This window comes from Babylonia areolata, chromosome 9 (assembly GCF_041734735.1).
Source record: "Babylonia areolata isolate BAREFJ2019XMU chromosome 9, ASM4173473v1, whole genome shotgun sequence".
In the NCBI taxonomy this organism is placed as follows: domain Eukaryota; kingdom Metazoa; phylum Mollusca; class Gastropoda; order Neogastropoda; family Buccinidae; genus Babylonia; species Babylonia areolata.
Window position 1 is genome coordinate 1,399,755 of NC_134884.1, and position 15,645 is coordinate 1,415,399.

General features: G+C 49.7%; 1 protein-coding gene across 1 annotated transcript in view; it reads right to left on the bottom strand.

The window, feature by feature from the left end:
• The window catches only part of LOC143285983 (uncharacterized), a 44,939-nt gene that overhangs the window by 11,912 nt on the left and 17,382 nt on the right, over positions 1-15,645 (bottom strand). Inside the window, exons 8-13 of the mRNA XM_076593449.1 lie at positions 10,931-13,439; positions 9,199-9,660; positions 8,248-8,523; positions 4,616-4,909; positions 3,075-3,359; positions 353-526 (exon numbers count right to left, since the gene is read on the bottom strand). Coding sequence (XP_076449564.1) covers positions 353-526; positions 3,075-3,359; positions 4,616-4,909; positions 8,248-8,523; positions 9,199-9,660; positions 10,931-13,439 — 4,000 coding nt within the window. The remainder of the gene's footprint in view (positions 1-352; positions 527-3,074; positions 3,360-4,615; positions 4,910-8,247; positions 8,524-9,198; positions 9,661-10,930; positions 13,440-15,645) is intronic.

Below are 15,645 nucleotides of genomic sequence, written 5' to 3' on the forward strand. Positions count from 1 at the left end.
GTAGTAGTAGTAGCAGCAGCAGCAGCAGCAGCAGCAGCAGCAGTAGTAGAAGTAGTAGTAGCAGCAGCAGTAGTAGCAGTAGTAGCTGCAGCAGCAGTAGTAGTAGTAGCAGCCGCCGCCGCAGTAGTAGTAGTAGAAGTAGTAGTAGCAGCAGCAGTAGTAGCAGTAGTAGCTGCAGCAGCAGTAGTAGCAGTAGTAGTAGCAGCAAGCAGTAGTAGTAGTAGCAGCAGCAGCAGTAGCAGCAACATCAACAACAACAGCATCACCAACAGCAGTAGTAGCAGCAACAACATCAACAACAACAGCATCACCAACAGCAGCAGCTGAGGCAGCAGCAGCAGTATGTGATTACCAGCATGGCAAGGAACCCGAGGTACTCGGAGGCAGTGTCTGCATTGTTGAGGTCCGGCTGACTGCAGATGGGGCAGGTCCAGTGCCGGACGTGCTTCTCCCGGATCACCACCTCAAAGTTCTGCTTCAGGCAGTTCTGGCACATCTTGCACTGGCAGAAGTTCAGGTTGCGGATCTGACAAACACAGAACACTTCAGGTGTCAGTGAGGTTGACGACAGAGCGTGTGGCCAGATCTGTTCAAGTTACACATTTGTATTTGTAGGAGGAGTTTGTATTATACTCCATGTTTGGTGTTACATATGCTCACCATGTCAAACTGATGTAAACTAGGTCTATCGGTTTGCTCTGCTTGGCCTAATTTCGCGCGGCTAACAGTGAAAAGACCAGCCGTCTTGCCCGGTCCGCTCTCAGCCAATCAAACGCCCCTAAAAGCTACAAGTGCTGAATCATTCCTTTGGCCAAGGCTCTCCACGCCATCTTGTCTGGTTTCTTTCTTTTTATCACAACAGATTTCTCTGTGTGAAATTCGGGCTGCTCTCCCCAGGGAGAGCGCGTTGCTATACTACAGCGCCACCCATTTTTTTGTATTTTTTTCCTGCTTGTAGTTTTATTTGTTTTTCCTATCGAAGTGGATTTTTCTACAGAATTTTGCCAGGAACAACCCTTTTGTTGCCGTGGGTTCTTTTACGTGCGCTAAGTGCATGCTGCACATGGGACCTGGGTTTATTGTCTCATCCGAATGACTAGCACACAGACCACCACTCAAGGTCTAGTGGAGGGGGAGAAAATATCGGCAGCTGAGCCGTGATTCGAACCAGCGCACTCAGATTCTCTCGCTTCCTAGGCGGACGCGTTACCTCTTGGCCATCACTGCACATCAACTGTTAACTAAAAAAGAGGATCTTTTTACCTAAAATAACATTTAACTAACATACTTATGACCCATTGATGCAGACTCCTTTCTTTGTCTATTATACTTATGACCCATTGATGCAGACTCCTTTCTTTGTCTATTTAAATTTTGAAAAAAAGATAGTAGATGACTGACCTTTTGTATGACCCAAACGAGCTGATCAGTCCTTGACGTAGTAAATGAGATAGATAGACAACATCAGCATTCTTTTCTTCACTGTCCATTTCTTCATATATTTCTTTATTGTTGTTGTGGAATGTGTGTGTGTGTGTGTGTGGCAACACCCACCTTACAATACAACATAATAACACATTATTATTCACTCTAAAGGGTAAAACTTTTGTGTGTGTTCATATACATTCACCAAGAATCACATAAACTGAAGCATAAGAACAAAAAGGCATAAATACATACATTAAAAAAGAAAAAAAGAAGAAGAAATATTCAGCTTAAAATGAAATTCACGATATATTTCTGTCTCTAATGACATGCACACACACAGACACACATGCACACACACACACACATCCACCTACTCACCTACACATAAATTCACATACACACACATACATCCATCCACTCACACACGTACACACACACATCAACCCATCCACCAACACATACATTCACACACATGCATACACACACACACACACATCCACCTACTCACCAACACATCAACACAAACAGTGTCACATCCACACAAACATGCACACATCCACCCACACACTAACAATACACTCACACACACACACACTAGCAATACACTCACACACACACATCCACGCACACACTAGCAATACACTCACACACACATCCACCAACACACTGGCAATACACTCACACACACATCCACACACTAGCAATACACTCACACACACATCCACCCACACACTAGCAATACACTCACACACACACATCCACCCACACACTAGCAATACACTCACACACACACCTCCACTCACACACTAGCAACACACTCACACACACACACACACATCCACACACACACTAGCAATACACTCACACACACACACACATCTACGCACACACTAGCAATACACTCACACACACACATCCACACACACACTAGCAATACACTCACACACATCCACACACACACTAGTAATACACTCACACACACACACACATCCACACACTAGCAATACACTCACACACACACATCCACCCACATACTAGCAATACACTCACTCACACACACACATCCACACACACACTAGTAATACACACACACACACACACACATCCACACACTAGCAATACACTCACACACACATCCACTCACACACTAGCAATACACTCACTCACACACACACATCCACTCACACACTAGCAACACACTCACTCACACACACATCCACTCACACACTAGCAATACACTCACACACACACACACACACACACACTAGCAATACACTCACACACACATACATCCACACACACACTAGCAATACACTCACACACACACATCCACCCACACACTAGCAATACACTCACACACACACACATCCACTCACACACTAGCAATACACTCACACACACATCCACTCACACACACACATCCACCCACACACTAGCAATACAATCACACACACACATCCACCCACACACTAGCAATACACTCACTCACACACACACATCCACTCACACACTAGCAATACACACACACACACACACACACATCCACCCACTCACCAACACACACCCCACCCCCCCCACCTTGCTCATGGGGCAGTTGGAGAAGCAGGTGGACACACACACACACACCCCCTCCCCCCCCACCCCACCTTGCTCATGGGGTAGTTGGAGAAGCAGGTGGAGCACTCCTGGGTCAGGTACACCCGGGCCGACTGCCGGTCGCGACAGTTCCTCACCGCCTCCACCACGTCCTCCAGGGTGTAGGGGAGAGCACTGTCATCGTCCTGCACCCCTCCGGTGGCTGTGGAGGAGGAGGGGGTGTTGGGGGGCGGGGGGTAGGTCTGGGGCAGGTCGATGTCCAGCAGCTTGATGACCATCTCCGCCCGACCCCAGCTCTTCAGCTGGCCCTCCACCAGGATCATCCGGATCCTCCGCTGGAGGGGTCAATTCAACGTCAGTTCCGATCAATTCAATGTTCAGCTTCAATTCAATGTCAGTTTGAATCGATTCAATGTTCAGCTTCAATTCAATGTCAAGTCAGTTTCAATTCAATGTAATGTCAGTTTCAATTCAATGTCAGTTTGAACTGATTCAATGTTCAGCTTCAATTTAATGTCAAGTCAGTTTCAATTTCAATGTACTGTCAGTTTCAATTCAATGTCAGTTCCAATCGATTCAATGTTCAGCTTCAATTCAATGTCAAGTCAGTTTCAATTCAATGTACTGTCAGTTTCAATTCAACGTCAGTTCCAATCGATTCAATGTTCAGCTTCAATTCAATGTAAAGTCAGTTTCAATTTCAACGTAATGTCAGTTTCAATTCAATGTCAGTTCCAATCGATTCAATGTTCAGCTTCAATTCAATGTAAAGTCAGTTTCAATTTAATGTAATGTCAGTTTCAATTGCAATGTAATGTCAGTATAATGTCAGTTTCAATTGCAATGCAATGTCAGTTTCAATTCAACGTCAGTTTGAATTGATTCAGTGTTCAGTTTTATTCAATGTAAAGTCAGTTTCAATTGCAATGTAATGTCAGTTTCAATTCAACGTCAGTTCAAATCGATTCAATGTAATGTCAGTTTCAGTTCAATTTCAGTTCACATCAATTCAATGTAATGTCGATTTCAATTCAATGTCAGTTCAAACTGATTCAATAACAGTTCAATTTAATGCAATGTCAGTTTTAATTTCAATTTGAATTGATTCAATGTCAGTTCAATTCAATGTAATGTCAGTTTGAATTTCAATGTAATGTCACTTCTATTGCATCTAAATTCAACGTCAGTTCAATTCAATGTAATGTCAGTTTCAATTCCATTTCAGTTCAAATCCATTCAATGTCAGTTCTATTCCATTTCTATCAGATTCAATGTCAGTTCTATTCCATTTCTATTAGATTCAATGTCAGTTCTATTCCATTTCTATTAGATTCAATGTCAATTCTATTCCATTTCTATTAGATTCAATGTCAATTCAGTTCAGTTCAATGTAATATCAGTTCAGTTCAGTTTCCATTCCAATTAATGTGGACACCTACCCCCCCTCATCCCCCGCCATCAGACACACACCTCCCAAACACACACACACAGACACATACAGAGAGTGAAAGGCCCCAGACAGACAGACAGACACACACACACACACACAGAGTGAAAGACCCCAGACAGACAGACACACACCCCCACCTACCTCCCTGTCCACACTACGATCCATGATGGTTCGCTGGAAGTCGGCGTGGGCGATGACGCTGGTGGACACGCTCTGACAGTTGCCGCGCTCCGACGACATCGCCATCTGGAGCAGAGTGCTGCTGGCCGCACCCCCCTCCTCCCGCTCGCTGCCTGCCCACACGCGCTCCAGGAAGGGCTGCAGCACAGCGCTGTGCAGCAGGTGTCTGGCTGCGTCCTCGTCTCCCTGGGCCTGGAACATGGTCTGCAGCACCTCCTCCCGTGCATAGGCACTGCTGGGGTTCAGGCGGCCATACTGCCGCACACAGGGTTAAAGGTGAAAGGTTAGCTGGCCGTCCCGTGGCCTTTTTACATCGGGGGCAGTGAGTTTGTTACCTACTGTGTCTATGACTCAAGAGGCAGCCATACTGCTACACAGGGTTAAAGGTGAAAGGTTAGCTGGCCGTCCCGTGGCCTTTTTACATCGGAGGCAGTGAGTTTGTTACCTACTGTGTACAGGACTCAAGAGGCAGCCATACTGCTGCACAGGGTTAAAGGTGAAAGGTTAGCTGGCTGTCTTGTGACCTTTTAACATCGAGGCAGTGAGTTTATTATCTACTGTGTCCATAGCCCAAGAGGTGGCCGTACAGCTGCACAGTTGAAAGGTTAAGTAACTGGGGTTCAGGCGGCTGTACTGCCGCACACAAGGTTAAAGGTGAAAGGCTGACTAGCCGTCCCTTGGTCTTTTACATCGGGAGAAGTGAGTTTGTATTTTACTGTGTCTAGGGTTCAAGAGGCGGTCATACTGCCTCACACAGGGTTAAAGGTGAAAGGCTGGCTATCCGTCCCCTGGTCTATTACATCTTGAGAAGTGAGTTTGTATCTACTGTGTCTAGGGCTCAGCATAGGAAGGCTGGGACACAGGCAGCTCTTCCTTGGCAGTTATCCACTTTTTTGGACAAGTATAATATGAACAAGATGAAGGGGGGAAAAAGGCATACACACATACACACACACTTTTCTTTTAAATGGAGAAGAAAATAAGAAAACACCAAATAATCTGACACAAAGCTACAAGAAATATCCATCCGACCTATCAATTCTATCTACAAAACAGGAAGGGTAAATCTTTTCTATTAACATCCCAGAGAGTCAATCTTTTCTATCAGCATACCAGGGACAGTCAATGTTTTCCAGTAGCATACCAGGGGAAGTCAATCATTTTTATCAACATACCAGAGAGTAAATCTTTTCTATTATCATACCAGGGGAAGTCAATCATTTTTATCAATGTACTAGAGAGTAAATCTTTTCTATTATCATTCCAGGGAGAGTCAATCATTTTTATCAATGTACTAGAGAGTAAATCTTTTCTATTATCATTCCAGGGAGAGTCAATCATTTTTATCAATGTACTAGAGAGTGAATCTTTTCTATTATCATTCCAGGGAGAGTCAATCATTTTTATCAATGTACTAGAGAGTGAATCTTTTCTATTATCATTCCAGGGAGAGTCAATTGTTTTTATCAATGTACTAGAGAGTGAATCTTTTCTATTATCATTCCAGGGAGAGTCAATCATTTTTATCAATGTACTAGAGAGTAAATCTTTTCTATTATCATTCCAGGGAGAGTCAATCATTTTTATCAATGTACTAGAGAGTAAATCTTTTCTATTATCATTCCAGGGAGAGTCAATCATTTTTATCAATGTACCAGAGAGTAAATCTTTTCTATTATCATTCCAGGGAGAGTCAATTGTTTTTATCAATGTACTAGAGAGTAAATCTTTTCTATTATCATTCCAGGGAGAGTCAATCATTTTTATCAATGTACCAGAGAGTAAATCTTTTCTATTATCATTCCAGGGAGAGTCAATCATTTTTATCAATGTACTAGAGAGTAAATCTTTTCTATTATCATTCCAGGGAGAGTCAATTGTTTTTATCAACATACCAGAGAGTAAATCTTTTCTATTATACCAGGGAGAGTCAATCATTTTTATCAACGTACCAGAGAGTAAATCTTGTCTATTATCATACCAGGGAGAGTCAATCATTTTTATCAATGTACTAGAGAGTAAATCTTTTCTATTATCATTCCAGGGAGAGTCAATCATTTTTATCAATGTACAAGAGAGTAAATCTTTTCTATCATAAAACCAGGGAGAGTCAATCATTTTTATCAACATACCAGGGAGTCAATCTTATCTATTATCATACCATGTAGACTAGAGTCAATCATAATATTATCTATCAACATACCAAAGAGTCAATCTTTTCTATTAACATAAAAGGGTGGGTCAATCATACTTATCAATATATTCATTAACAAACCAGAGAGTACATCTTTTCTATTAACACACCTGAAAAAAGTCAATGGTTTTTCTTAACATGGTTATTAACAGAGTAGAGAATCAATCTATTTTATGAACATATTATTAACGCACCTGGGAGTCAAGCCTTCCCAGCAATACACCACCAACAACAAATTCATCAACATACTGTATAGTCAACCTTTTCTATTCACATACCAGCGTCAATCTTTTTTTTTTCCCCCTTCTACCATTTCAACTTTCCCCATACAAGTCAGGTATCAGTTGACACCTGAGCGGAGTGAGGACCATCAGAGTAAAGTGCCTTTCCCCAGGACACAGCACCATGCCATTGACACCTGGGTGGAGTGAGGACCATCAGAGTAAAGTGCCTTTCCCCAGGACACAGCACCATGCCATTGACACCTGGGTGGAGTGAGGACCATCAGAGTAAAGTGCCTTTCCCCAGGACACAGCACCATGCCATTGACACCTGGGTGGAGTGAGGACCATCAGAGTAAAGTGCCTTTCCCCAGGACACAGCACCATGCCATTGACACCTGGGTGGAGTGAGGACCATCAGAGTAAAGTGCCTTTCCCCAGGACACAGCACCATGCCATTGACACCTGGGTGGAGTGAGGACCATCAGAGTAAAGTGCCTTTCCCCAGGACACAGCACCATGCCATTGACACCTGGGTGGAGTGAGGAACATCAGAGTACAGTGCCTTTCCCCAGGACACAGCACCATGCCATTGACACCTGGGTGGAGTGAGGACCATCAGAGTAAAGTGCCTTTCCCCAGGACACAGCACCATGCCACTGACACCTGGGTGGAGTGAGGACCATCAGAGTAAAGTGCCTTTCCCCAGGACACAGCACCATGCCATTGACACCTGGGTGGAGTGAGGAACATCAGAGTACAGTGCCTTTCCCCAGGATACAGCACCATGCCATTGACACCTGGGTGGAGTGAGGAACATCAGAGTAAAGTGCCTTTCCCCAGGACACAGCACCATGCCATTGACACCTGGGTGGAGTGAGGAACATCAGAGTACAGTGCCTTTCCCCAGGACACAGCACCATGCCATTGACACCTGGGTGGAGTGAGGACCATCAGAGTAAAGTGCCTTTCCCCAGGACACAGCACCATGCCATTGACACCTGGGTGGAGTGAGGACCATCAGAGTACAGTGCCTTTCCCCAGGACACAGCACCAAGCCCAAACAGGGACTCAAACCCTGATCACTGGTGAACACTAGAGCAGAAGTCTAATGCCTCACCGATTCTGTCACGGTGGCTCCCAACAGAAAACCTAACAGAAGCACCGAACCCACTCACCAGCTCTCTCCGCTGGGCCACGCAGGCTTTGATGGCAGCCACGGTGTCCCCCTTGGTCTGACAGAGCGCCGTGCGGGCCTCGCGGTCAGAGATGTCGCCCACATCATTGTGCTCCAGACGCTGGCCCTCCTTCTTGGCCGAGGCTCGAACCACCTGCACTAGCTTGGTCCAGTCGCCTTGCAACCACCGCAGCGCCTCCGCTGGGCCCCCCTCCTTCTTCTTCTGCAGCAGGGCCATCTCCAGTTCTTCCACCATGAACCCCTCCCGGTCCCCTGCCTGGCGACACGGAGCAGTTTCAGTTTCACTGTCTTAATGAGGCGTCACTGATTTTTGGACAAATCCATGTATACGCTACACATCTGCCAGGCAGAAGGCTGACCAGCAACATAACCCAACATGCCAAGTCAGGCTTTGAGTGCATGCATGTTTATTTGTTCACCCCTCAGAGTTGATTTCTTCTACAGAATTCTGCTGGAGGACAGCACTCTCGTTGTCATGGGTTCTTTTTCAGTAAGCCAAGTGTGTACTGCACATGGGACCTCTGTTTATCGTCTCATCCGATACGCATATGTGCAAGCCTGTGTGGTGAGCACCTGTGTGCTTGCATGTGTGTGTGCATGTGTGTAAGTTTATGTGGATACCTTAAGCGGGGATATAAAGAGACAGCATTAATCAGACAGCAGCAGCATCTTGACACTGTACAGCACAGTGGAATGTTTTACCTGAAAAGGCACTGTACAGATGAATTCAGTCATGATGATAATCATTAAAAGACCAAGCACACCTGGAGTACCATTCACAGACTGGTCTAAAACCAACAAGAGAAGCAGTTCTTCATTCTGCCCTGCATTCCAAAGGGTATCATAAGCAGCATGAAAGTAACACAACTCAGTAATCAAAACACCAAGAGCTGCCGCGAAAAAGAGAAGAAGAAGAAGAGAGCAACCTGACCTTGACGTAGTTCAAGAGGTCAGCGCCGTCCAATCGCATCTGTTGAATCTGACGCTGCTGTTCTGAGATCTGGAAGGTCTCCGAGGGCAGGAAGAAGACTTCATCCTGAGTGTCATTCATCTGGTAGGACTCCACAGCCTTCACAGGGGGGCCCACCGCCACCCCCCTCCCTCCACCCGGAGTCCTTGGGGGAGGGGTCGGTGGGTTTGATTCCCTCGCCTCGCCCTCCGGTCTCCGGTCCCCGGAATGTGGACGCTCCCCTCCCTCCCCTTTACTGGAGAGGCGAGGGGTGCGGGGGGGCGGTATCGGGGGGCGGGGGAGGTCGTCTCTCGGAGGCAGGGCAGGAGGGGTGCTGGGGTCAGGGGAGGAGGAGGAGGTGGTGGTGGTGGGGGCTGTCGGGGGAGGCTGCGGGGAGACTGCGCGGTTGAACTGCTTGTGGGCTTCCTTCTTTTCCAGGTACACCTGCCCGAAAAACGAACACGGTGAGTCCCACATATTTCATTTCAAGCTCTTTCTCTCTCTACCTCTCTCTCTGTGACCCCTCTCTCTCTTCAGCTGAAGGAGAGTTACAAAACTTTGTCCTGATTCGCTGGTTGCTGGGAAAGTGGAGGAAAGCTTTTGGTGATTCTTCGGGTCATTTACCTTTCTTCTCCACACAATACCCTGCACAGTATTGTTGTACTGTACCAAACTGCGCTGTGTTTTGCAGTGCCGCATTACTTGTTATCACCACAGATCTGTGTGTGAAATTCAGGATGCTTTCCCCAGGGACTCCTCGTCACCACAGTACAGCATCCTGTTTTCCTGACTGCAAGTGTATTTGTTTACTATTAACTCACTCAGTACGGCCAGTCCTCTCTTCTCCTCTACACAGACCCCTCGGATGTCCAGTGGGTGTCTGAATGACCCAACCTTTAGCTTCCGTCATCAGAATTGTGGTATTCTTTGTCAACATTCACCTCTTCAGTATAAGAGCCTTCCGCTTGCAATATTTTGATGATGGTAACTGGGGTGAAACGCTGTTAACGTCGTCTCTTTCGCCGTTCGTATGGAGAGAATTAAAGTGGATTTTTCACACTTTTAGTCAACAGGGGTAACCTTTTTCTTTTTTTCTTTCTTTTTTTTTTTTTTTTTTTTTTTGTTGTTGCTGAGGATTCTATTACATGTGTTAAGTGCATACTGCACACAGGACCTGGGTTTATCACCTGACCAAAAAGACAAGACCCTAAACCACCACTCAAGGTCTAGTGGAGGATGGGGGTAGTAAAGCTGTATATGAGACTTGAACCCTGGGTCACTTGCTTCCTTGTCTGGCACATTACTGCATGACCACTTAATGGTCAACCTTTTTTTTCTGATTTTGAATCCAGCCATCATGTATAACTTCATGTTTTGTTTTTCATTTTGGTTTAGAGTTATGCATTTATGTCAAAGCTGTGAGTTAAAACATTTTGATTTGACTGATTTTAGGGCACACATAAGACACACACACACACACACACTGACATACACACACACACACACAGCTCTATACTGTGGTCATCACACATCTGCCCCATTTATCAAAGACACACACACACACACATCTCTATACTTTGATCATCACCCCATCTAGCAAACACACAAACGCACACACACACAGAGTCACACACAAACACAACCCCCCCCCCCCCCCACACACACACACACGCACACACACACACAGAACAACACCAGAGACATGAACCCTCACCTGGTCCTGCTCCTCTCCGATGGTACGTTGAAAGTGGGCCAGCTGTTCCGGGGTCAGCAGAGACCCCACCCCCACCTCACCCCCACCACACCCGCCCCCCGATGCCTCCACCAGTGGCGTTGCCACAGGCTCTGACAGCAGCGCCCCCTGCGATCCACCCTGGGCAGGGGAGAGCACCAGGTGTGCGGCAGGGGGAGCGCTGGGCCCAGCGGCGGTGGCGGCAGTGGGCGGGGCGGAGATGAGCGTGGGGTTGTCGGAGGTTCGGTCACAGATGGTGCAGACACGCGTGCCCGGGTCGTTGATGAAGGTGCAGTGACTGCACTGCCACTGCTGGCTGGGAACCTCCATGCGTCCAGGGACACCACTGGCAGGGGCAGACGATGCAGGGATCTGGGGTTTCCCCCCTTGCTGGAACACGGGGGGTGGGGAGGAGGGGGCAGGGTGGTGGGGGGGCGGGGGGGGAGGCGAGGGTCCCAGGCCAGTAGGAGAGGAAGGGGAGCTGAACTCCTGGGCCACAAAGTTCTCAAAGCCAATCTGCGTCACGCCCACAGGCTGTCCCAGCATGCTGTAGGACAGGTCAGAGGGTGGCCTGGCCATGCTGGATTGACTGCCCGAAGTCTGCAGGGAGCTGCCCAGCTCCTGTGCCATGGGCATCCTGGGCTGGCCTTGACCTGCAAAGTGCGGGTCACCGGCATGGGTCCACAGGGGTCCCGAGGGGGGACTACTCACCGCCTGCTGGCCGTACTGAGCCATGGAACAGCTGTTGGAGTAGTCTCCCTGCTGGTAGCGTGGCGGGGGGTAGAGGGGGTTGCGAACGATGTGAGGGGCGGGGGAGGGGGCGGAGGAGCTGACGGAGGGCATCATCTGCCACTGGGTGAGGATGCTGCTGCGGTCCACACCGGAGCCGCTGCTGGCCGGGGCATGCTGGGAGGAGCTCTCCTGCATGGCGGGTGAGGGGAAGACAACGTGCTGGGCAGTGCTGTGGGTGAGGGGGGGGTGGTACACAGAGATAGGCACCGGCTCCTGGGGCTGCACCGGGCTCTGCGAGGCCTGGTGGGGGTAGCTGAACCCCAGCTGCTGCTGCTGCGTCGGGGAGGTGGACACAGGCAGCAGGTTCGAACCCAGCGGGAATGACGGAGATGACGATGATGATGAAACTATGGGAGGAGGATGGAAGATCTGCCCCCCACCCCCAGAGTCCGACACGCGCGGCAGTTCCGCAGACATGAGGTCTGCAAGCTCCCTGCGGTAATCGCTGAGCGCTCGGTGCTCCTTCATCAGCCGCGCCTTGCGGCGGTTCAGCGTGCGGAAGTCGTCACACTCCGTGACGTCCTCGGCCGTCAGCATCAACTCGTTGAGCAGGGACTCCACCTCATGGAGGTCCTCCTCCAACGTCAACAGCCGCACGTCACACTTGGCCGCACGCTTTTCATAGTCCGTCTCTGCCAGCACCGTTTTGAGAAGGGATGATTCCGAGGACGACGACGCACCAGAGGGCGTGGCGTAGGGGGGATGGTGGGCTGACTGCCGTCTGTCCAGTCTGTTGCCAGGCACACTGCTCAGCATGGTAGCAGGGGGGTTGCTGTTGACGACCCCCTTCACTGCCTGCCCTCCTTGGGTCGTCGGCTGTCTCAGCGACATGTCTGTGTAGCCGGCAACACCACCGCCACCACCAGTGACGACGGGCATGACGGCAGCCCTGGGCATCACCATGGTGACGTCCAGTGGCGCCCCCTGGCTGGTCCTGGGGAGTGACACAGACACCGCGGGCCTCACGCTGTCACCCCCGCACATCGGGTCAGGCTCCAGCACCGGGAAGGGAGGTAACCCCGCTTTGTCTGGTGGCACAGCGCCATACATCCGACTGGAGGAGAAGGAGGCGGTGGTGCTGGGGTACCCGGCGTTGTGCCCTGGGGGGTAGGCCACAGACACGTTGGGGTACCCTGAACTGTGCGTCGACACGTGGGGGTAGGCCGGGTGGTTGTGCTGGGCTGGCCCCCCCTCCAGAGGAAGCAGTGGGGGCTGGCGGGGGGGTAGAGGGGGGCCACCCCCCTCCATCGTGTTCCCACTGTACACAGGGGCCATGTAGTAGTCCGCCAAGACTCCGTACTCACTCTGCTGCTGTTGCTGTTGTTGTTGTTGCTGTTGCTGTAACAGTAGCCGCTGCTGCTGCTGCTGCTGTTCCTGCTGCTGCAGCAGACGCTGTTGCTGCTGGTAGTGCTGCAGCTGTTGCTGGTGAAGGTAGATGCTGGCGCTGGGACTCACCGACCCCCCTCCTCCCACCCCTCCGCCTCCCCCCTGCTGCAGGGCCTGGGGGCGGGGCACCAGTGGGGGGGGCGAGGAGGAGGAGGAGGTGTGTGGGGGTGGGGGCTCTGAGGCGATCTGCTGGGGTGGGGGTGTGCGGGAGGGTGCGGGGGGAGGGGTGCGGGAGTGGTACTCGCTGCTGGAGGACGCCCGGCTGCTGACGGGTACCGGGGATCGCTCCCCAGCTCCGTCTCTGGGCTGAGTGCTGCAAACACACAGTGAACCGCGTTACTGACTGCCTGTGTCACCTCTCCTCAAACACACAGTGAACCGCGTTACTGACTGCCTGTGTCACCTTTACTCCTCAAACACACAGTGAACTGCGTTACTGACTGCCTGTGTCACCTCTCCTCCTCAAACACACAGTGAACCGCGTTACTGACTGCCTGTGTCACCTTTCCTCAAACACACAGTGAACCGCGTTACTGACTGCCTGTGTCACCTGTAATCCTCAAACACACAGTGAACCGCGTTACTGACTGCCTGTGTCACCTTTCCTCAAACACACAGTGAACCGCGTTACTGACTGCCTGTGTCACCTGTACTCCTCAAACACACAGTGAACCGTGTTACTGACTGCCTGTGTCACCTGTACTCCTCAAACACACAGTGAACCGCGTTACTGACTGCCTGTGTCACCTTTCCTCAAACACACAGTAAACCGCGTTACTGACTGCCTGTGTCACCTTTCCTCAAACACACAGTGAACCGTGTTACTGACTGCCTGTGTCACCTTTCCTCAAACACACAGTGAACCGCGTTACTGACTGCCTGTGTCACCTTTCCTCAAACACACAGTGAACCGTGTTACTGACAGCCTGTGTCACCTGTACTCCTCAAACACACAGTGAACCGCATTACTGACTGCCTGTGTCACCTTTCCTCAAACACACAGTGAACCGCGTTACTGACTGCCTGTGTCACCTGTACTCCTCAAACACACAGAGAACCGCGTTACTGACTGCCTGTGTCACCTTTCCTCAAACACACAGTGAACCGCGTTACTGACTTTCTGTGTCACCTGTACTCCTCAAACACACAGTGAACCGCGTTACTGACTGCCTGTGTCACCTGTACTCCTCAAACACACAGTGAACCGCGTTACTGACAGCCTGTGTCACCTGTACTCCTCAAACACACAGTGAACCGCGTTACTGACAGCCTGTGTCACCTGTACTCCTCAAACACACAGTGAACCGCGTTACTGACTGCCTGCGTCACCTTTCCTCAAACACACAGTGAACCGCGTTACTGACTGCCTGTGTCACCTGTACTCCTCAAACACACAGTGAACCGCGTTACTGACTGCCTGTGTCACCTGTACTCCTCAAACACACAGTGAACCGCGTTACTGACTGCCTGTGTCACCTTTACTCCTCAAACACACAGTGAACCGTGTTACTGACTGCCTGTGTCACCTTTCCTCCTCAAACACACAGTGAACCGCGTTACTGACTGCCTGTGTCACCTTTCCTCAAACACACAGTGAACCGCGTTACTGACTTTCTGTGTCACCTGTACTCCTCAAACACACAGTGAACCGCGTTACTGACTGCCTGTGTCACCTTTCCTCAAACACACAGTGAACCGCGTTACTGACTGCCTGTGTCACCTGTACTCCTCAAACACACAGTGAACCGCGTTACTGACTGCCTGTGTCACCTGTACTCCTCAAACACACAGTGAACCGCGTTACTGACTGCCTGTGTCACCTTTACTCCTCAAACACACAGCGAACCGTGTTACTGACTGCCTGTGTCACCTTTACTCCTCAAACACACAGTGAACCGCGTTACTGACTGCCTGTGTCACCTGTACTCCTCAAACACACAGTGAACCGCGTTACTGACTGCCTGTGTCACCTTTCCTCAAACACACAGTGAACCGCGTTACTGACTGCCTGTGTCACCTTTCCTCAAACACACAGTGAACCGCGTTACTGACTGCCTGTGTCACCTGTACTCCTCAAACACACAGTGAACCGCGTTACTGACTGCCTGTGTCACCTGTACTCCTCAAACACACAGTGAACCGCGTGACTGACTGCCTGTGTCACCTTTACTCCTCAAACACACAGTGAACCGCGTTACTGACTGCCTGTGTCACCTTTACTCCTCAAACACACAGTGAACCGCGTTACTGACTGCCTGTGTCACCTTTACTCCTCAAACACACAGTGAACCGTGTTACTGACTGCCTGTGTCACCTTTACTCCTCAAACACACAGTGAACCGCGTTACTGACTGCCTGTGTCACCTGTACTCCTCAAACACACAGTGAACCGCGTTACTGACTGCCTGTGTCACCTTTCCTCAAACACACAGTGAACCGCGTTACTGACTGCCTGTGTCACCTTTCCTCAAACACACAGTGAACCGCGTTACTGACTGCCTGTGTCACCTGTACTCCTC